At 37.1% G+C, this 21818-nt stretch overlaps 1 protein-coding gene across 3 annotated transcripts; it reads left to right on the forward strand.

The window, feature by feature from the left end:
* Positions 1–1216: 1216 nt before the first annotated feature.
* Positions 1217–20262, forward strand: LOC117423496 (tyrosine-protein phosphatase non-receptor type 21-like). 3 transcript variants are annotated; one of them, XM_058991803.1, is made up of 20 exons: positions 1217–1533; positions 2616–2913; positions 3674–3843; positions 5026–5123; positions 6887–6954; positions 7526–7596; positions 8377–8464; positions 8736–8824; positions 9866–9953; positions 10268–10347; positions 10438–10542; positions 10810–10870; positions 11252–11333; positions 12079–13541; positions 13851–13991; positions 14573–14791; positions 15138–15266; positions 15643–15877; positions 16770–16930; positions 17222–20262. In XM_058991803.1, the coding sequence occupies exons 2-20, from the start codon at positions 2734–2736 to the stop codon at positions 17348–17350; spliced, it is 3657 nt and encodes a 1218-aa protein (XP_058847786.1). In that variant the 5' UTR covers positions 1217–1533; positions 2616–2733; the 3' UTR covers positions 17351–20262. The 3 variants fall into 3 exon arrangements, with proteins under 3 accessions (XP_058847786.1, XP_058847785.1, XP_058847787.1); XM_058991802.1 differs by having other exon boundaries at positions 1217–1444; XM_058991804.1 differs by lacking the exon at positions 10438–10542 and having other exon boundaries at positions 1218–1444.
* The last annotated feature ends 1556 nt before the right edge of the window (positions 20263–21818 follow it).

Genomic DNA, 21818 nt, shown 5'->3' on the forward strand with positions numbered 1-21818 from the left:
GTTACTAGAAAATTGTTAAACACTTGGAGTCTAGTATTCGTGATGTTAATAAATCAACCCTACCAGAAAACACCACAGAATGGAAACACACAGTCTTACTATGAGCCTAATTAATAAGTACTGTGTATTTAAGCTGGCTTTAAACAATTGCTCAAACGTTTTTTTCCATCCCTGCACCAACAGTGCCGAGGTCAAAACATGTCCTCTTTAGTGCATTATCCCCACGGGTGTGAGGATATTAATGTGCCAATATTTTTTGGGGGTAGTGTAAGTGATAAAGAGTCAATTCCAGCAGGAGATCCTACAAGCTTTATATAAATTCAATTCTTCCAAATTCACTGAACAATAAAATAAAATCAGTCATTATTTTTGCGACTGGGCAAGGAAAGGTAGTTCCTAAGGCCAACCATATCCAGTGATTATTAACATATGTTTTTTCTCTCGTTTTTTTATTATTATTATTTTACTAGTCCCTATCAATAGTTATTTTATTCTACATAGGAAGGGGTGTTAATAATAATATATGAAAACAGTCAGCCTTATGCATCCCGCCTGCCCCCCCCCAAAAAAAAGTAAATAAATAAGTCTGCCACAATTTCACCCAAAATGTGTTTTTAGTAAATGAATGCAAAAGTAAACGAAGTTAATAGGATCCTAATTTAACATACCACTGCGGGTTACACACAAGAATAACATAACAGACTCCCTACTCAAAACTGTAAAACCACACAAACAACAGGTGGCCTATGTAATAATAATTTTTAAAAAAAAGTCGGTCACTTTTTTAAATACACACAAAGTAATTTGGTAACCTATATCAGGCTTTAAAAAACGATGTTGCAACCTCGTTATTATGTCGCCTCTTAAAAATCACGCTGTTAGTGTCTGTACTGAGAGAGATATATCCCACCCCTCTCTGAGCCAGCTGCCCCATTCCTGGCATATTCCCTGCCTGGCATTCCAGCTGTCTGACGTAATGGACTCAAACCCATAGGCCAATATTTGACTATCATTACGCCGCAGCAGCAACCTTCTTTTACTTAACTCTCACACCTGTGAAATCGCTTATTGTTGTTTTTTTTTATGCAAAAACACAAAAATACATAACATTTATTTAAAATGAATTATCAGCTAATAAAAAGATGAACCACGATCAACCGAGATAAGGTCAAAGGCTGTTAAAAAAAAAAAAAAAAAAAAAAAAAACTGTAGTCCCCACCCGCGGCAGGATACAGAAACAAGCCTCTTTACCACCGACAGGAAGTGAGGCATGTTTTCGTGATTTGGATATTCCAGCATGTTGATACTAACAGAGAAAGTAATGTTTTATTAGTTAAAAAAACAAACAAAAAAAAACAGCAATTCTTGGTTGAGATATGTTCGAGAGGAGATTAATCGCAAGGCAACACGAAGTAGACTTCTTTGGGGCAGATGATATCAACAGGTAATTCCTGAGAGTAAAGACAAATGGGACAAGACCTGTGTTTTGGTCCGTCTGGTTGCAAAAGTGGACACCGAGGCTTGGAGACAGCAGTAAGAGTTCATCATGATTAAACTGTGTTGATAGTGCCTTTTACATTGCATTGGATGTATTTTGTCTGTAAAGGTTGTTTTGTTTTCCGATTTAAAGCGCTTTTTGGAGTTCACGGTTTACACAGCACTATTTTTTTTTTGGCAGGTTACTGTTTTCTGAGTTGGCAGGCAAAACTGCACAGCAGCGAGCAGCTAGCTAAAACTGATAGGAAATTGGGGTTATTGTTTACTGTGTTTATTTATTTATTGTTTCAATTTTACAGCAACTAAAAAGAAAATTCGTTTTTCAAGTACCACTGCTGTTTAAAAAAACAGCTTTTTGGAAGTATTGAGTTCTTAAAGTTTATGCTTTTCATGTACAATTTTAAGGGAATGCAGGTTTACTATACTGTACTATGTGCGCAAAGTAACCTATGTGATTTTATCTGCCAGTGTCAAACCAGCAGCTACACGTCTGTGGCTGAGAGGATTCATAATTTGCCTTTGTTTTGCTAATCTTGTGATGGTGTCTGCTGTCTGCTGCTTTATATGACTTGGGAGTGATAAAAACAAGTCGAAAGGTCAAAAAAAAAACTGGAAGAAACAGAGCCGTAAAAAATGTGTGATAATGTATATTTGATTTTAATTACTGTTCAACGTACTAGCAATGCATTTGAGGTTGTATTTTTTGGGACACTTTAATAGATATGCTCATTATGGTTTATGCTGTGGTGCACATTTAGGTAAAGTCAATGTTGTGCATAAGAATATATGTAAGGGATCTTTTAATTATTGTTCTAAAAAATGTCAACCATGCAACAGATGTTTACTTTACATTCTAGATAAACTAAATCATATGTGTTGATCATGTGTAAATGCTTCATGAAGGGGACACTTTATTTTGTTTCAGCTGCTCCTTTCCTGGTGCAAATTGCAGATTTAATCACATCCAAAATAGTAGCTAGGCACAGTTGCTCTGGTTTGACCAAATTCCTCATAGCTTGCACATTAAGGAGAACAGAATACCACAGTAGGGTTCCTTTTAAGTTTCTAGGGTTGCATAAATTGTTATTCACTTTCTTTTCTCATCTTCTGTTTTGCAGGAACACATGTATCCAGTATGCAGATGCCTAAATCTCCAGTCACTTCTTGTTGCTGGTCATTGTGATACACGGACACACGTCATCAGCTGAAGGGCGGTTTTCTAGTGGGCTGTGAAACATGCCCTTGCCATTTGGATTAAAATTAAAGCGAACTCGAAGGTATACTGTGTCGAGCAAGAGCTGCCTAGTCACACGAATTCAGCTGCTGAACAATGAATTTGTGGAGTTTACACTTTCCGTGGAGAGCCCCGGACAGGAGTGTTTGGAAGCTGTGGCACAAAGACTGGAATTGCGGGAGGTAAGGGCTCTCCATGTCTGTGTGTCAGCAATAATTGGGATGAGGTCAAAGAAAAACATGACAGCCATTACAGTAGGGGATGTGAATTTTGAGTGAAATCATATTTGAATGCTTGAATGCTACAATCCACTGTAAAATTGTTGGGAGGGTGATTGATTTACACAGTAACAAAAGTACTTTAAAAGCTATCCTTATTTCAGGTCTTATTTTTTTTGACTGTGTAGAGTATTGCATGTATTTTATACATCAAGAAACTAATATAGAGCAAGGAAATAATTTGGCTCCTTCTCTGTATTTAATTATAAAAGGTTTTCATTTACATTCCCTGACAGTTCTAGCCCATCTCAACCATTAAAAGGGCATTATGTGTCAAAGAATAGATATTCCAGTAATCATATCTAATTCAAATGACTGTACTACTTGATCTATAAATGAGCCTTGAATTTGCTGTGTAGAAGCCGATGAATCTGGCTTGGAACACTCTCAATACATGCAGTAGACAAGAGTTTATACAGCAATCGCTGCAAGAATTGGCATATGTGTGTAACAGGTATTGCTTTACGCCAGGAAAAAGTATATTCTGCATAGCTGGACCACACAAATAGATCTAACACTCCTGATTTGAAAAAAAGCAGTTTTTAGGTTTGAATTTTTTTGCGATTTATCATGGTCAGTGAAACCAGCTGTAAAGCTCATAATTTTGCATGCTTTAGGAGTTACATCAAAACAAAGCTTGAAGAGTTGTTTATTTTTCCTACAGATGACATATTTCAGTATCTGGTATTTGAATAAACAGAATCAACAAAGATGGGTGGACTTGGAAAAACCTTTGAAAAAACAACTCGACAAGTATGGTGTGGAGCCCACAGTTTACTTTGGGGTTGTGTTCTATGTGCCAAGTGTGTCACAGTTTCAGCAGGAGATCACACGGTAAGTTTGCTGCAGTACCATGGGGCCTGTTTTAATAGTCAGAAAAGTGATTTAAATTTCATTGCCTTTAAATTTGTAAATCCACAATAACAACCTTTTCCCACTTTATTCCTATTATCACTACCACATAGTACAATAAAGTCAGGAAGGGGGGCACTGGTGATTAAACAGTGCATGGTATTTAGTTCTGCTACTGCTTAAATCACTTTGTTGTGTCCACTCTTTTGGTGGCTTATTAAGGCTGGGACGATGCCTCCTTTTTTATCATCGATGCATCAGCTGTTTTGGAAAACGAAACAGAAGTAATACGCTCTGAGCCATTGGTAATATATTGAATAGCTACTAAATTATTGAAAGCTATTGCATCAGTTACATGACATCAGATTATACATAACTCCTCTAAAAAATGTCTTGTCTTATTTTCATCTTGACTGGTGTCGAGTGGAGGTATTAGCTCAAACCATCCATTGAATAATTTGACAAGGAAATACAAGTAACAGATGGTTCATTTTCAGCAACAGCATAACATTTACAAAAAGCAGCCCTGTATCATGGTGCCCGTTTGTTATGTTTAGTGTTTGTGAAGCAACAGGATCGCATCCACATTCTTTGCTTTTACAGAGGAATGGAACTTGTTTACAATCAGTCCTGCTGAGCTGAAACCCTGCTCGCTGGGGACTAACGTTACTGAGATGCTTAACGTGCTTCTGGCAAAGAGGCTACTTTTGGAAAGCAATCTTTGCTGTTTTTTCACTATTAATTTGTGTCCTAGTATAAAATACAATTACCTTACTTTTTTTAACAGTATGTGAATGTGTCATAGCATAAAATACAATTGCCTTACTTTTTTTTAACAGTGTGTGAATGTGCATAGTGAAAGGTCAAGCAAGCAATTGATCAAATGATACAATGGATCGATGCATCACCCCAGCCTTATGGATTATCTTTTTATTTTAACTTTTTTTTTTAGACTGTTTCAAATATCTCCTGACTGATGTGTAGCTTGTGTGCTTCGATGTGTAACGATTCAATATTTTGTGGTGATGAAACAGTGTGGCATCTTAAATCATGTGTTTATCTGACCCACACCCCTGTTCCTTTTTATGAATGCATAAATGCAAAAAGAGGTGATATTGTAATTACACATCACAGCAAAATGTTAACTTTGTTTCCCTATTGTAGGTACCAGTATTACCTTCAGTTGAAAAAGGATGTCTTAGAGGGACGCATACCCTGCACAATGGAACAAGCCTTGCATTTAGCTGGTTTAGCTGTTCAAGGTAAGGTTCACAACACGCTGAACTCTTCAGATAGTTCAGCCCGTTGTTCTGGTTTTTTTTGTTTGTTTTTTTTTACATTTTGCTTTCAGATATTCCGACGTGATACAGTTGGTCATAACGATCTGTAGCAAACACTTCTAGGATGAGAAATTCCACGCCCTGCTGTGCTTTCATATCTAAGAAACTATATGAGTTGTATTCAGGGTTGCTTCATTTGGGGTATGCCCACACATGCTGTAAGTTATCGCGCTGAAGTTTCATTTTAATAATGATAGTTTTTTTTTTTATAATTTAGTTTTGTTGTAATGTGGGTGAAAAGGAAGACATGCTTTTCCATGTGGTGATTTTTTTATTTTGTTTTATTTATTATTATTATTTTATTTTATTTTTTTTACCTCTTTAGTAGCTACCATGACAAAATGAAATAAAAACAGGTATGCATTAGAGCAGAATAAGGTGACATACACCAGCAAGCAAACATTTTCATTTTTGGACCAAACGTTTTGAAACATGTTCAGCATCTGGAAGAGTCACATTTCATGCCAACCCTCTGAGCTACTTATCTAAAGAAAGACTAAAGCAAATGCTGCTGTCGGGTTTTCGGATATTTAAAGAACGAGCTCCATAATTAAGTAGAAATTAATCTAAAAAAATATGTAGTAAAATTAGGCTCAACAGATTTGAAGAGTTGTTGTATTTTTTTTAAACCAGTGAAGTGTTAGCAGCTTTAAAAGTGGCATGAAGATTCAAGGCTTTACATTTCTGAAAGTGTTTGCTTAGGAAAAGAATTTCAAACACTGCCGGCAAAATATCTGGCAGCAGAACTTGCTGGATCTACAGCAGCATTGCAGAGGGACTGAGATCATCAACTGTTGCAATCTTGCTGCTAGCTTGTATCACATGTTGCATGAAAAACCCCCACTGTATAAATGGGTAATTGTATGTAAAAATAATGTGTAAAAAAATAATGCAATTGTATGTAAAAAATAATGTGATATATTGTAACAAATGTAAGTCGCCCTGGATAAGGGCGTCTGCTAAGAAATTAATAATAATAATAATAATAATAATAATAATAATAATAATAATAAAGAATACTGGTGATTTATACAATCAAGGGCTATGTTGTAAACCTAAAAACCTGTATTTAAAATGCTTGTGCTGCCCTGGAAGACGGTATCTATTTTTATTTACTGTTGGTGCCAGTCATGACTTGGTTTAGTACAGTATAGAGTTATACAAATAGCTTGGATAGTCAGCATAGCTGTTGGGATTGCTTACATAGCTGTTTGCATTGGACCTTTTAAAATGCACCGCATTGTTCCTTCATACATTCAGTGTTTGTAGAATGAAACTTACTGCCGTGCTTGACTGACATATTTACATGTGTATTTGTTTTTTTTGTTAAGGTTGTTGGGCGGTAGTGTCTGTAATCAAAATACTTGCCCTGTTATGAATGAAGAGCAAAAACAAAAGGTTTCAAAGCTTATATGGTTGAAGTTTTCCTGTTCTGTTTTTTTTTAAATTGTATTTATTTGTGTGTTTTTGGGTAATATTGCCTCGCTGTTAAAAAATAAATAAGATGGGAACAGTTAACTTATTTTGTATTTATTTATTTTATAAATTATCACAGTGATTCAGACGATTAAAGTTTTACGACTTCTGTTTTTAGTCAATTTAGCGCATAGCAAGTGAGTTTTACTGTCACAAATCTGTAAAGAAAGACTGAAATACAGGGCTAACTTTTTTCATATTTCTAACAGCTGATTTTGGGGACTTCGATCAGTATGAATCCCAGGACTTTCTTCAGAAATTTGTCTTGTTTCCAATTGTAAGTTTTTTCCAAATTCAAGTTTTAATAATTTATTTTCAGTGCTTATAAGAGGAGTCTGGTTATAAAATCTTTGATTTCCTTTTTTTAAAAATAAAATAATAATTCTAACTATTTTAAATCTATTTTTACCAAACATTTTCATTTTCCTTGTTGGTTTATTTGATATCTGCTGTATTAAATGTTGGATAGCAGCACACACAGATAACCTCTAATAAGCTACATGCCTGTAAAATAATTAATAACTCCACTTTTCATTTGCTTTGCACACAAGCTGTTATCTGTTTTGTTGAGAAGCAGTAGCTTTTAAGATATTTTTTTTTTTTTTTTTTAATGCCAAAGATTAGGACGTTAAAAATGATCAAAATCCTTGTTAAATAAAAATTAAACCTCTGGTCACTTTCTGGATGAAAATCAGGACCACAGATGCATTTTAACGACACTTCCGGTTCTAGCCACACCCACTTCCAATGACATCATCCAAGTACTATTATTTGTATGAGTAATGGGTTTTCTGCACACCCCTACTATAGAGTTTAAACATTGTCTTGTTCTGTATTTCTCCTGAAAGGACTGGATACAGGATGAACGAATGCTTGAAGAGACAACACAAAAAGTTGCCTTATTGCACCAAAAATACAAGTAAGACTTTTGACTTTTAGTTCCATAACAGTTCAGTTACAGCTGTGTGGTGTAGCTGGCACTGTAATTGCCAATTAGGAAGGGCTAATGGTATATTGTGTGTTGGGTGATAGCACATGTGTGCTTGTAGTGTTACACTTGAGTCTTGAAGTAACCTTTGTTTCATTTGTTTTGCTGCTTTGTGCAGATCCCATATTTGTCTGTTACACTTTAAATACAAAGTCTCATACTAGCTTTTAGTACTTTTTTTGGTTTTATTTAAAATGGTACAGAAGCACACTATTGCAGACAGACAAACTGGAGTAGTTGTTTCCCAGCTTACCATCTACAGGGAGTTATTTTGATGGAATATTTCTCATTCTTCGCAAGCAATGCACAGTATTCATACATAATCTATGGAAGCTGAGGGCCAAACACTCTGTTTGTTTTCCTGATTCTGTTGCTAAACACTTAAAACCAAAAGTTGTCAGACCTGTTGTTTTTGCTTTTTAGTAACTAGAAGTTGACAAAATAGGGTGTTTTTTTTATGTTCAGTCTGCTAACGCTTGCTCCATAGTTTTGAATAAATAGTAGTCATGATTCATCTCTGTTACTCAAATGACTGCCACAAAGCCGTCAGTTTATTCACACGCAAGACATAATATATCAGAAACTGTTGCATTTAGAGTGTATATATATATTTTGCACACTCCATAAGGGTGGTGATACATTTTCAGTACACTCGAGCCTTAAATATAGGTCCTAATCCTGTTGGTTGTTTATTTGTGTTTGTATTTGTAGAGGTCTTCTGGCCCCAGAAGCGGAAATGCTGTATATGCAAGAGGTAGAGAAAATGGATGGCTATGGTCAGGAAAGTTACCAGGCAAAGGTAAGAGTCAAAACTTCCATCTTCATTTCTTTCTAGCAGTGCTGGCAAAGGTCATCTTCTGTGTGAATATGAAGGTATATAGTGTTTGTCCCTGCCAAAAAAATGATCTGAGGATATATGTTACTGCTCTTAACAATGACAACGATACTTCAAATAAACACAGATGAACACCTGGTTGTTAAGCTTATTTCTAAGATTACAGTAAATGTATGATGTGGCTGCTTCTCATTATTTTTTTATTTTTGTATCCATTTCTGTGTTCTGTATCCAGGACAGCCAGGGCTCTGATATATCTATTGGTGCGTGTTTGGATGGAATCTTTGTGAGGCACAAAAATGGCAGACCTCCTGTTATATTTGGGTAAGGAATGAAAATCCTACCGCAGCCCTCTATAGGATTAAGCGGTTACCGATAATGGATGGATAAATGGATGAAAATCCTTAAAAGGGAACTGTAATGCAAATGAATATATAACCATTTCAATAGAAACCATGTTAACTAAAGCTTGTGATGCATTTTCAGCCTCTTGAGCAGTATATTGTGTAAAAACCATTAAAACAAATTAACATTAAATGTATTGGCGCTCTTTTCCGTTGTGCTTTGTGTGACGTCCTGTCATTGACTCGCTCTATAGTCACACATAGTATTCTATTGAGCGTAGGTCCCGTTCCTGTATTATGTAGCCATTGTTTTGTTATGGCCACCCTTTGTTGGTTTAAAGGCTTAGTCACAAAAAAGTACTTTTTGTTTCTGTTTTTCCTTTTGTTATTTTTGCACCCGAGCGCTTTGCATTCCGGCATAATTCACCCGGCCGGTGTTCACTGGTGTGGGTGGCTGTCAACTATATGACGCAACACCGGCGCCAGAAAGGATCCAATATGGCGGCGGCCTGCATTTCCAGCTGACCCAGAAAGCTGACAAAAAAATTGAAATACTGGCCAAACGCTTGACTTTTTAACAAAATTGGTGTAGGGAGACACATTTCTTATGTATACAGAGCATTTAGAGAGCCTTGTTATTTTGAGTACAATTCCCCTTTAACATAGCTGCTGGAATCTCAGGAGCTAATCGTCTGTCCTTTTACTCGTGAAGTAGTAGCACTAATATGATTGGGTGTCGGTGGCCTGTCTAATTGCATTCTGATTGGTTGCCACTATGCTGCTTGAACCTCTTATAAAATAAGTAAAATAAAATACACATTTTAAATAAAGCTGGTAAAATGTACAGACATATTTTGTGTTCAGACTTTTATGAAGAAAAAGTATCAACTGTGTAGGAGGAATTTTTCAGAGTACATTTGCAGTAGCTCCTTGGCAACCAGCTATTTTATTACACACAATGCTTTGTTTATTTTTTCCTATTGTTTGTATACTACAATCTATGATTTGATGCATTTTACAGATGGAATGACATTGCCAATATGTCACATAACAAGTCCTTCTTTGCACTGGAGCTGGTCAACAAGGAAGAAACCGCTCAGTTCCAGACCGTGAGTTTTCAGACCATTGTACAGTTTTATGAAGGTACTGCAAGGTATTTCATTTTCCTGAATGTTCATTTTATCTTTGCATATTCACTTGTGTGAATAACTGACAGGAAGTCTGGGAGAGAAGTGTCACCCCCCCACTGCTGAGTTAATAATAATAATTGTGTGCAAGGCAGCCCACGCACAACTGCATTTGTGAGCCACTGTGCAAGCAGCTCAAATCAGCACTTAAAAAATAAAAGTAAGAACACCTGGCTGAAAATCTGTCTCCTGTTTAATCTGCACAATTTTGTTGTTTTTTCTTTATTTTTCTCTAGGAAGATCTGGAAACTGCCAAATACATTTGGAGGATGTGTGTCGCTCGGCACAAATTCTACAGAATTAACAAAAGCAGCCTGTAAGTGTTCGTCGGAATCCTGGTTTCTCTGCAGTTTCTTTCAGTTGTCAGCTGCCTCATTTCTGTCCATTTCTGTCCTGTACCTCCTAGAGAGCCATCTGAATCGGCACCTGCTGAGGGCTCCCAGAAGTCTTTACTTACTCTTTCCTTTCCCCGCTTTCCATTGCTTTCTCGTCCTTCTCTGCCTAGCAAAGGGTGAGCAAAACAACTTTTAATACCTGCCGCCTTTTTTTTGTAAGTAATTTTCTTTTGTTACTTTATTAGAATTCTTTGTTTCAATGTTTAACATTATACGAGATCTGGCATTTTCAGCTTGTATGAATGAGGTCTTGAGTTGCAGGTATTCAAAAACAGGATTGCTGTATTTTAAAAACAGAATGTTATCCACACATTAACACTGATACAGATGTAAATGAACCCTGTCAGGTAATAGATTAAAGTGCACAATCTTGTATTCCACAGACAGACTCAGACTGCTGCTGTTAATCCAGTCAGAAGAAGATCCTCTACAAGAATGTCGCTGGTGTGTACAATTTAAATTATTACATTACTGGTTTTAGTCGTTAGACCTTATGTATCCTCAAGCATAAAATGTTTTACTTTAAATGTATAATGATGGCTTCATCAATTAATTAACATGTGATTGTGTAGTTGTAAGCAGTCCAAGCATGTGCATTAGCACAGCTCGTTCATTCTATAGAAATTACTCTAAGCCCAGAGTCATGACGATATTGATTTAGGTCATTCCTTTTGGGGCCCACAACATAAACAACAATTTTGATTAAATCTTGACACAATTGCATTGGCACGCTTTCATCAAAATAAGTAATAGTTCTGAAATCTCTAGTGATGAAATTGAAAGGAAATAACATTTGTATGTCTTTCTGTTTTGGTTTTGTTTTAGCCAAAACCTCAGCCATACATGATGCCTCCACCTCAGCTGCATTACAATGGACACTATACTGAACAGTACACATCTTCTCAAGGTACACTGTAAAACACCAGACTTGTGCAGAACCTGTGTCTTCACAATCCATACATTACCCTTCAGGGAACCCTGTAAACGCAGTTAGACACTGATTATTTGGTAGAAGTTTAAAAAGCCTAATTCAGAGTGTTTGTGAAATTGCATTGGCTCTCTGAAATAATAATATGTGGGGGAGATTAAAGCAAAAGTGACCCATTACCATCTTCAGTTATATACTAAATCTTAATTCTGTGGTGTCTATTTACTACATTCTTCCACAGCTTATCATTTTGAACTGTACGTCTCTGTCCTTTCTGAATTACATTTTTATATTTGGATGTCCTTTTACAGGAATTTTATTAGAGAGATGATATTTTAAGTAACGTCCTAAAAACGTGGGACAACTGTCAGCAGCTGAACTGTGTTAGATTTATTGTTAATACTAGTTTTAATGTGTTGTTCTTTTAAACATAATTTCCCACAAAGTAGAACCGGGTGCTTAGCATTGCAAATGTGCTATAAGCTGTTGAAATGTTGTTTTTTTAAAAAATTATTTTATTCAGATTAGGGGTTTGTACTTCTGGTTGGGTTGACTAAAGATGTTAGTACATTAAATTCTGTGCATCCAGTTTAGTCCTTTCTGTAGCTTGTATTGCAGTTTGATGGCTTTTCTTTACTTAGTCAAGTTTGTTAAATGTGAGCCTTGTAACATTATTTTTAGTATCTGTTAATGATGTTAACTTTATTTGTTACTTCTTCCCCAGATAACCTCTATGTTAACAATCAGAATGGATATTATTATCACTCTCAGACAAGCTTGGATAGGTCTCCTCATGAGTACAATGGCAGGATCAGAAACGGGAGTGTCTACAGCGCGCATAGCACAAACTCTCTCAATAACCCACAGCACTACATGCAGCCATCTCCCATGTCCTCCAACCCGAGCATCACCGGCAGTGACGTGATGAGGCCAGACTACATCCCGTCACACCGCCACAGTGCTCTCATCCCTCCTTCATACCGGGCCACACCAGACTATGAAACAGTCATGAGGCAGAAAAACAGGGGGGTGGTGCAAGCGGATCGACAAAGCCATTCAATGAGGAACCTCAACATAGGCAATTCGTATGCCTATAGCCGGCCTGATCCTTTAGTGTACAGCCAGCCAGAGATCAGGGAGCACACCCAGTTCAGCTCCCATAATACCAACCATTACCCTTTCCATCTGAATTACAGCTTCCACAGTCCGTCGCCTTATCCTTACCCCACAGATAGGCGCCAGGTGGTCGGTGCAGTGAGTGTGCCAGAGTTGACCAACGTTCAGCTACAGGCTCAAGACTACCCTGCTCCGAACATCATGAGAACACAGGTATACCGCCCGCCTCCACCGTACCCACGCCCAGCAAACAGCACCCCTGACCTCTCGAGGCACCTTTATGTGAGCAGCAGTAACCCAGACCTCATCACACGCCGGATCCACCATTCAGTTCAGACGTTCCAGGAGGACAGCCTGCCAGTGGCACATTCCCTACAAGAGGTGAGCGAGCCCCTGTTCACCACCAGGCACCCCCACATGCAGAAGCGAAACAGCATTGAGATAGCTGCACTGGCGCTGGGCTTTGAGAACATGAGGGTCAAAGAGAGAACCATGTCGGCATCTGCTGCCGAGGCTCCTCCCAGGGTGACGGCTTCAGGCTCCCAGCTTAAAGTGTTCCTGGAGAGAACGAAGGCAGAGGAAAGCCCCAGCAGAGAAGACGTGAGTTACGGCCATAAGAAATCTCTCTCTGATGCAACCATGCTGGTCCATAGTAGCGAGGAGGAAGAGGAAACTGAAGAAGAAAACAGCAGACACAACCCGCAGTACCAAGATGCTGCTGGCGGTACTGAGCCGCATGTTGGCATCCTGGGCCAGGATCCAAACGATCCCCTCCCGAGCTATCCATATGATTCTGTGCCTTCTCACCCCAGCCACCATGGCTATACGCCACAAACACTTATCAGAGAGCCTGAAAACGAGAAGCTGTGTGGAGAAGGGGACCCCATGTACCTGGCTGTTGATGGAAGAATACAGAGAAGAGGGGAAGGCATTCTAGTACCTTCAGTGTCTGAGTCGGACCTCAGTGTTTCTGCAAGACTGAGGGCGAGGCAAGACTCTTTTAAAAAAAGGCCGGTGTCTGATGTGCCGTCTGGAAAAAGAAACCCCCTCGAGGGTCTGCCTCCCCTGGGCGTGAGTAATTACTATCCTTGTTAACTCTTTGTTGTTTAAGTTTTGTAAGCTGCAATACACACTACACTTTTTGTTGTGGCATTTCTATGAAGGTATTTTCAGGGTGTGTGTTTTTGCATACCTCTCTGCTGTGTGCCTTTAACAAAAGAATCAGGTGTGACTACTGGGATTGCTCAGTGCATTCCAGTTTCTTGTTTCTCAGCAAACTAATAGCATTCAGGTTCCATCTCCTGGGTAGCTTTTGTCCAACTTTCTTTTGTAGGCTGCACACCTTTCTGACCATGGTGTTTGTTTTTCTTCTGTTTTAAGGGTTTGAAAAAGGGAAGCAGATCTGATATCAAGAAAATTGGGCCATTGAAGCTGGCTGCATTGAATGGATTAACTCTTTCAAGGATGCCCTTACACGATGAAAGCAAGCATGAGCCTGAAAAGGCACCAAATGATGAAAGGGTATGAATTTTTATTTGAGTTGGGTCTGCCTGTAAACTGAATAAAACCAAGTCTGGTTGACAAATGTTTCAGCTGGTGTCTTTTTTTTTTTTTCAGTGTCATATTGTAAAGTAGTAATTCTGCTAATGCTGAGTGGGTAGTTCTGTGCCTACCTTTTTAGTAAGACTCTATAAACACGTATGAATACATAATCAAACATTGATAATTGCTTGTTTATTCAGGATTCAGAACTGGAGAATTGTTCTCTAAATGCTAAACTTAGAAATCATACCATACCCTGGGGTGCTTTTAAAAAAAATCTAAACATAAAAACACACAAATAAAGTAATAGTGCAGAAATAGTTGGGACAAAATTCAAATCTGTTTGGATGTTGCTGTGATTAATATCCTACATAATCTAGTGAAGATAAATTGCGTACATTTACAGTATATTGAAGTCAGCTAAATTAGTCTTATAAATAACTTAATGGTGTTGCTACCGATAAATAATACACATTCTTTTCAGTTGTGTATAATTGGGTAATGGGGAGTAGGTTTTCAAAGCACGCTTATATTAATGATGTTCTTTTTTTGTATTTTAGTGCAAGATTCTTGAGGAGCGACTGGAACAGGGAATGGTGTTTACTGAATACGAACAGGTTCCTAAGAAGCGAGCAAATGCAGAATGTAGCATTGCTCTGCAGCCAGAAAGTGCAGAGAGGAATCGGTTCCAGGATGTCCTTCCCTATGATGATACCAGGGTGGAGCTTGTACCAACCAAAGAGAACAACACAGGCTATATCAATGCATCCCATATAAAAGTATGAGAACCATTGGATTATTTAAAGAATGCTGCTTGCAAAACAGTTGATAGGATTCAGAGGCATACAAGGGAAAAATTCCATGAGTATTAGCAGGTGCATTCCCAAATGTCTAGAACTGCAAATGGCAAATATATTTTTACTTATTTAAAGTATAATTAGCTTATTTTGTTTGATACATGGCAGCACAGTGATGGCTCTTTTTGTTGCACTCCCAGTGTGTTGGAAGACTAGTGGTTGGGATTCATGTTTTGCAGAGAAGTGTGAAGATTTCACTGCAGTAGTAATGGAAGTCTGAAGTGGTTGTTTTTGTGTTTGTAATCGTATTCCTTTTTCTGGTTCCTAGATGAATGTGGGTGGACATGAGTGGAGTTACTTAGCCACACAGGGGCCCCTCCAGAACACTTGTCAGGACTTCTGGCAGATGGTGTGGGAACAAGGAGTAGCTATCATAGCAATGGTGACAGCAGAAGAGGTACATGTTCTCAGTTAGAAAAAAAGAAAAGAATATAGTAAAAAATATATATATAAAATAAAGGCTACTATAATGGCAATTAACAAACAGCAATATATATATATATATATATATATATATATATATATATATATATATACACACACCTTGGAACAAATGATTTGAGTCAAATTGATATTTTAATTTGATAATAGAGGGAGCTGTAATTACACTACTTGTATAGAGTGAACAGTAATTCTGCTACAAATAACAAAAACTATAATCACTACTTGGCATCAGCTGCCAGAATTGGAGGGAAAGAAAAGAAGGCAGTGAGTTGCTTGTTAAGGAAGGGCTGCAGTTGTGATTCTTCAAATGGACTGTTTTTACATTCCAGGAAAGTGGCCGGGAGAAGTGTTTCAGGTACTGGCCACGGCTTGGATCAAGACACAACACGGTTACCTACGGAAGGTTTAAAATCACCACTCGATTCCGAACAGACTCTGGCTGCTACGCGACTACAGGGCTGAAGATCAAACACCTGCTGACTGGACAGGAGAGGACAGTCTGGCATCTTCAGTACACAGACTGGCCCGATCACGGCTGTCCAGAGGATTTCAAGGGGTTTTTAGGTAATTTGTGTGTGGAATAAATAAAAAAAAAAACTTTTTATAAAGTCGATTTGAGGTGGAGGACACATTTCCCCCCCCCCCCCCCAGTGAAACTTGTCATGTGGAAGTGTCATGCCAAATTTCACCACCCCCCTTTATAAAAGTACATTAACAAATGTTATTAATACGTGTCAAGACAATAAAATAACCATTGGTGTGCCTGTATGAGACACAATTAGTTTCGGGGTTTTCAACAAAATATTACAAATAACCGAGTTACGCATAAATATGTAAACATATACACACACGCATATCTATGGTTTCATTAATTATGATAATATATAATATAGCTAAATAGTAATTCAACCATATTTGGTTTTTTTACTGTAAAGGTTGTATTTAATCACACGCAGATCAAAGTAATATAAAGCATTTAGAGATGATAAATAACAAAAGCAAGAGAAGTATCAACATTAAATGCCAATGCAAAACGCACAAATATTGTTGTTTTCACTCTGTTCACTGTGAATCCAGAAATGAAATCGCCACGTGACTCGTTTAGGAATATAGCGGGGGCGAACGATGGTTTGTCACCATGTGTTACAGAGGGTGCTGTTGAAGACGCATTCTCTGCTTGATAAGACCACCATTTATCACTAGAATGTGTTCAGTCGTACCACATTAAAATGGATATATAGACACAGGCATTCAACACCTAGACAGGTTATATCTTTCATGTCTATTAGAAATGCCTTTTCCACAGCAAAAGTGCAAAATATCTTTATAATTATCTTGCATATTGAGGGATAATTAAAGACTAATGTATGCCATATTATTGAAGTGCTTCTGTATAAAGTATGTGCAGCAAGGGAAAATGTTCTCTTATTAATTGTGGTTGTCTTTTTAAATCCAGCATACTTGGAAGAAATACAGTCAGTTCGACGGCATACAAACAGCACAACGGACCCTAAAAACACTAACCTACCTGTTGTGGTACACTGCAGTGCTGGTGTGGGGCGAACAGGAGTTGTTGTTTTATCTGAAATCATGATTGCCTGTCTGGAACACAATGAGGTTAGTACGTCTTGTTCTGCAGGCTCATTTTCAAACCTAGCTTTTAAAGAAACAGTAGCCTGTACTGTATCTGCAGCGTAATCACATAGAAAAGTAATTGAAGGGTGAATAACGTGGTTTCTGTGTTAAGGCCATTGCACACCAGATCGCCCCGGATCATGCATCATCCATTACAGAATCAGTATATTGCTGTAATGAAACAATTTGTCTCAAGCTACAGTGTACAAGATATATTTTCCTTTTGTGATGGCGTGTTTCATACTATGTTTTGTGTTTTTTTTCTCAACGTAGATGCTGGACATCACCACTGTTCTGGACATGTTGAGACAGCAGCGAATGATGATGGTGCAGACCATTGCACAGTATACCTTTGTTTACAAAGTGCTTATTCAGTTCCTGAAGAATTCCAGACTTATCTAAACACGTGTTTGCTGAGCCTGAGGTCCTACAGATATTTAGTTTTACAATTGGCATTTTGCATAATTTGTCATCTCTCTGGTCTACAAAACGGGCAAAATGGAGGGAATACCAGCAGCAAGGACCGTGTGCTTACACACCTGTGATTAGAAGATTGACACTTTTTGCTGCTCAAAGTGAGAGTGCTCCTATCGTTAGGAATTGTTACTGAGGAAAATCATGAAACTTATTTTTAAACCCTTTTTTTGTGACGAATGAAGGACAAATTCTACAAAAGTACAATTCAAATCGATAAACCATTTAATGGTCTAACTTTTGACAGTATTATTTTTAAATCTGTGTTTGGGTTTAACTCTCAAAATTGATTAGCTTAAATCAATATGGCTTTCCATATTTGCAAACCAGAATTATACTGAAATGCTTTTACAGTACAATATACAAATATTAGTTGCATCCATTATCATTTTTTTTAAACAGTTTTTAGCTTCTATTCTAAGTGTCTTATATTTATGATTTATTGTGAGTGATTGCAGGTTTCAGGAAAGTGTGAAGGATTATGTTGAAATTGGTTTGAGCAGTAAGTCTTTGGATTGGCAGTGAGATTGGAGCAATTAAACTGCGTAAAACACAGCAGTAGACTCTTGGGTGCTCAATATTTTTTTATATATAAATATACTCAGTATTATGAAATAATGCTAGTTACCTCTTGTCCTAATCTGTAGGACAGTAGCTCCTCAATGTAATATCTCCTATGCAAGCTAACACCAAGGCCCCACCTGTGCTCTGATCTCAGTGTTTTCATTTCGATTGGAACCTGTACTTTTTTTAAACACGTCAGCATTTTGGACACTTTGCTTGGTGATCAGATTGGCAGACGACCCACTAAAATCGGTTCATCCTTTTTAATAAGCTTTGTGTTTGTAAACCCAATAAGATTTATCATTCGCAACTAATGTTATGAATGAGGAGTCTTATCCTGGAATTTGTTTAGCAAACTACATTTGTTCCCATTGTATTTCCTGCAGAGAAATGTATAATCAATCAGCACTAACCAATAAAGAGTGTTTCGCTGGGGTGGGGGTGGGTGTTGGGTTAGAACATCTCATAATGATATGCACTTTATTTTATTTTTTGCACTTCTTACCTATTAGAGGAAGATGTTGCCACTTTTTCTATGGCATATTCCAAAAGGGGGTCAGAAAACTAAAGCCTCAGTACTACATGCAGTACTACTTCTGTTAGATTTAATTTTTTTTTTTTAACCAGAATTGAATTTGTAAACCTGTAATGACTTGCTATGATTGGTTGACCAAGACAGGTTCTAAGATGAAGAAACCTTATAAGGTTTAGTGGTAAATGAATGTGAAATGTAGAAATTAGATGAAAGAATGTTTGATCGAAGGTTTTAAATGTTAAGTTGACTCTACAATGAAAGAGTAATTGGTATTTTTAAATGTATAAATTGAGCACCCGTTTAAGAAAAGAGCCCTGTAAATATAGTCTGTATGTGATTGTGTTCATTTCCTGAATACTTTTAAACGGCATAGTAATTTGTTTTTTTATTGGGTAATACCATTTTATGTATGCAGCTGTTTACACTACAATTTTATGTCTCGGGTGATATTTATGAATAAAATGTACTAAGGAAGCACTACAGTGTAGTGGATTTCAAGAAAGTTTTCCAAAAATTATTTTCAGCACTGCAGTTTTGTTTTTTGGTTTTTTTTTCATTTGATTTTATTAAACAAGTGCCTCACTGTATTCAGAAATAAATTGCAGTCAAAATTCTACCTGTTCCATTTAATTTAGTAATTCTTCCATTCTGCATGAAAATTAAACAGCTTGAAGGATTGATGATCATGTGTAATGAAGGATAGTCTGGTTTCGAATGCTCTTTTTCTGAATAGCCTGGATTTTATTATAAATCATTGATTCTTAAATTTAACCAAGCTTAGATTGTATATATCACAAAAAAAAAAGTCTTGCATGATTTTTCTGTTTTTGTGAAAAGGAACCGTATATAGTCCAAGTACAGCAAGAAGCATTTGCAGATAACTCATGCTTCTTGTTTTGATGCCTGCAAAAGACCCTTGTTCATGTGTGGCCACTTCCTCCTATATTGCAAGGATTACCATGGTATAATAGACTGTGGTGGTGTAATGAGCAAATTTAATATGTGCTCACGTATTCTAGAGTACCAGGTTTGAAAGAGAGATGTGAGTGATGTCATAGTGAAAGGTGGAGCAGACCACACCGTTTGGGGGACCAGATAAAAGATGTGGCCTAGCAGGCTGGTAACAGGGAAGCACGAATGATCCTTCATATAGTGGGATTTCGGCTTTGGGGGTGTGATTTGTTTTTTTCATTAAATACTGCTTTTAATGTCAAGTGTGCATAGACTTGCCATGTCATAAAAATAGTTGGGGAAACGTATGCTTTCACATACGTTCTGCATGCAAAAGAGCCCTGAGTGACATATAGTGAATCTAAAAGCAAGAAAAGATGTTTAAAGTTTGGGTGAGAAGTTCCAGACACACGATGATGAGATTCCACGTCTTATCTATGGGGTGGTTTGTTTTTCTTGTGTTTGTTTTTTTGGCAGTACAGTGATGGTGCTAGAAACAGGGTTTCTTTTTTATACACGGTTCCTTTTTTAAAATATTATATTGTTTGACAAGCCAACAGTTGTTTGCCTCAGATTCCCATCATTTTACAGCGTTCTCTATATTTTATTGTGACGCTGTACAATATGTAAAATCTCTACAGCTTTTAATACTCGTTTGTAAAAGTGTGCAAATTGCATCAACATAAGCAAAACATGTAATTCTTGTGTAAAGTAAGAGACCTTTTTATGTAAAGGAATATATCTGGTTTATTTTCTGCAATAAATAAATACATATTTGCTATGATAGTCATCAATTTGCTTTTTTTTGTTTGATTCAAACAAGTGTATTCGTTGTGTTTTTGGGGGAGGTGGGGGGGGGTTGAAGTGCAACATATTTCAGTAAATGTATGAATACTCTTTACATGTCTTGTCAGTTTATTAATACATGGATGGTTTTATGCTGAGGCTGGTGTGATGCAAAAGGTATTTTTTAAGTTTAATTAATAGGGAGAAATAGATGAATGGCAGGTCTCATCGGGATGCACCTAAACCTCATTTTCCATCTGTTGTTTTAATTTTGTATGGCCATCACTTGAGCGCCACCTGCTGTATCTTACAGAAAGGAGACAAGCATGGCAGACAAGAATACAGGAATATTATTTGGCTGTTTGCAGAAGCTGGTGTACTAAGATAGACTTGTGAGTTGAATCCAAGCTATTTTAGCATTTAAGGACCTTGCTTGGAAGTCGTGGCTGGTACAACGGCACTGTAATGGTTTATGCTATGCTGTTGGTACTGCTTCTGATTGTGACTCGCATAAGGTAAAAAAAAACAAAAAAAACAATTGATATTGTTGTGTTTAAGAGTTTCAAAAGTACTAGGACAAAATTTGAAGATTCCTTTTCGTGAATATTATTAGAAGTCTTCTAGGACGCTTTGTGGCACAACTGTCCCTAATACTGAAAATACTGGTCAAGATGAAAGGGGTGTTTATACAATTTTTCATTATTTGCATGTACAGGAACTATATTTTTGCAACACTACTGGAAATATATTTTTGGAAGACTGGTCCCAGTGTCCCCAGAACCTTTGTGACTCTCATTTCGTCCGGTCCGGTCCTCGTCAGAACCATCACCGTCTCGCTGCCTAAGAGGTTCAATTAGGGAAGTCTAACATTATCGGCTCATACAGATACCATTTTATTGTGTTGGAATTGTTCTCTTCATCCATGATATCTGTCTATCTGCGTGCAAACGACTTTGCTTCGCGTGTACACCAGCGTGTCATGTTTACAACGCAGTACTGAAGCGTGTCGTGGTTTGAACGAAAGTTTGAAAAAAAAAGAGTAGATCACAACAGTAGGAGGCGCTGTAAAATATGGTATTTGGAAACCTATTTTCTATTGAAATAAGCCTATACAGTATTCACTTTCAGTTCACCGAAGTGAACAAAACAAAATAGTTTGTGAACTAGTTAATTTCATGAAATTCATGTTGTAAAAATGTTTCAGTTTTAAAAAAAAAAAATTATTTCTTTTAGTATACATTTTATGTTTTAGCAATAATTAAATACAATTCTTTCAGGTCTCCATGTGCCTATTTAATTTATTTTTAAAAAGTACATTGATAGTTGTATGATGCAAATAGTTTAAACCAATTACAAAAAAATAATAATAAAAATAATAAATCACGTCCTGATTTAGTCGTAACGTTTGTTTGTTTGTTTTGTTTTTTGGTGACCCCTTATTTGATTTCTGTGTAAATGTATTAAAGAAGTAATATTTGATCCTGCAAAGGTTAAAGAAAAAAAGACAATGGGGTACTCCTATTTAAGATATGTTGCATACCTGTGATAGCTACAAGGTAT

The sequence above is a fragment of the Acipenser ruthenus genome, chromosome 18 (genome assembly GCF_902713425.1).
Source record: "Acipenser ruthenus chromosome 18, fAciRut3.2 maternal haplotype, whole genome shotgun sequence".
In the NCBI taxonomy this organism is placed as follows: Eukaryota; Metazoa; Chordata; class Actinopteri; order Acipenseriformes; family Acipenseridae; genus Acipenser; species Acipenser ruthenus.

Bases quoted from the DNA above. Each gene is read 5' to 3' on its own strand.
- LOC117423496 (XM_058991803.1), top strand. From the start codon at position 2,734: ATGCCCTTGCCATTTGGATTAAAATTAAAGCGAACTCGAAGGTATACT. The intron at 10,543-10,809 runs GTGAGCAAAACA...TGTATTCCACAG, and splicing joins CCTTCTCTGCCTAGCAAAGG to ACAGACTCAGACTGCTGCTG. The intron at 13,542-13,850 runs GTGAGTAATTAC...TTCTGTTTTAAG, and splicing joins AGGGTCTGCCTCCCCTGGGC to GGTTTGAAAAAGGGAAGCAG.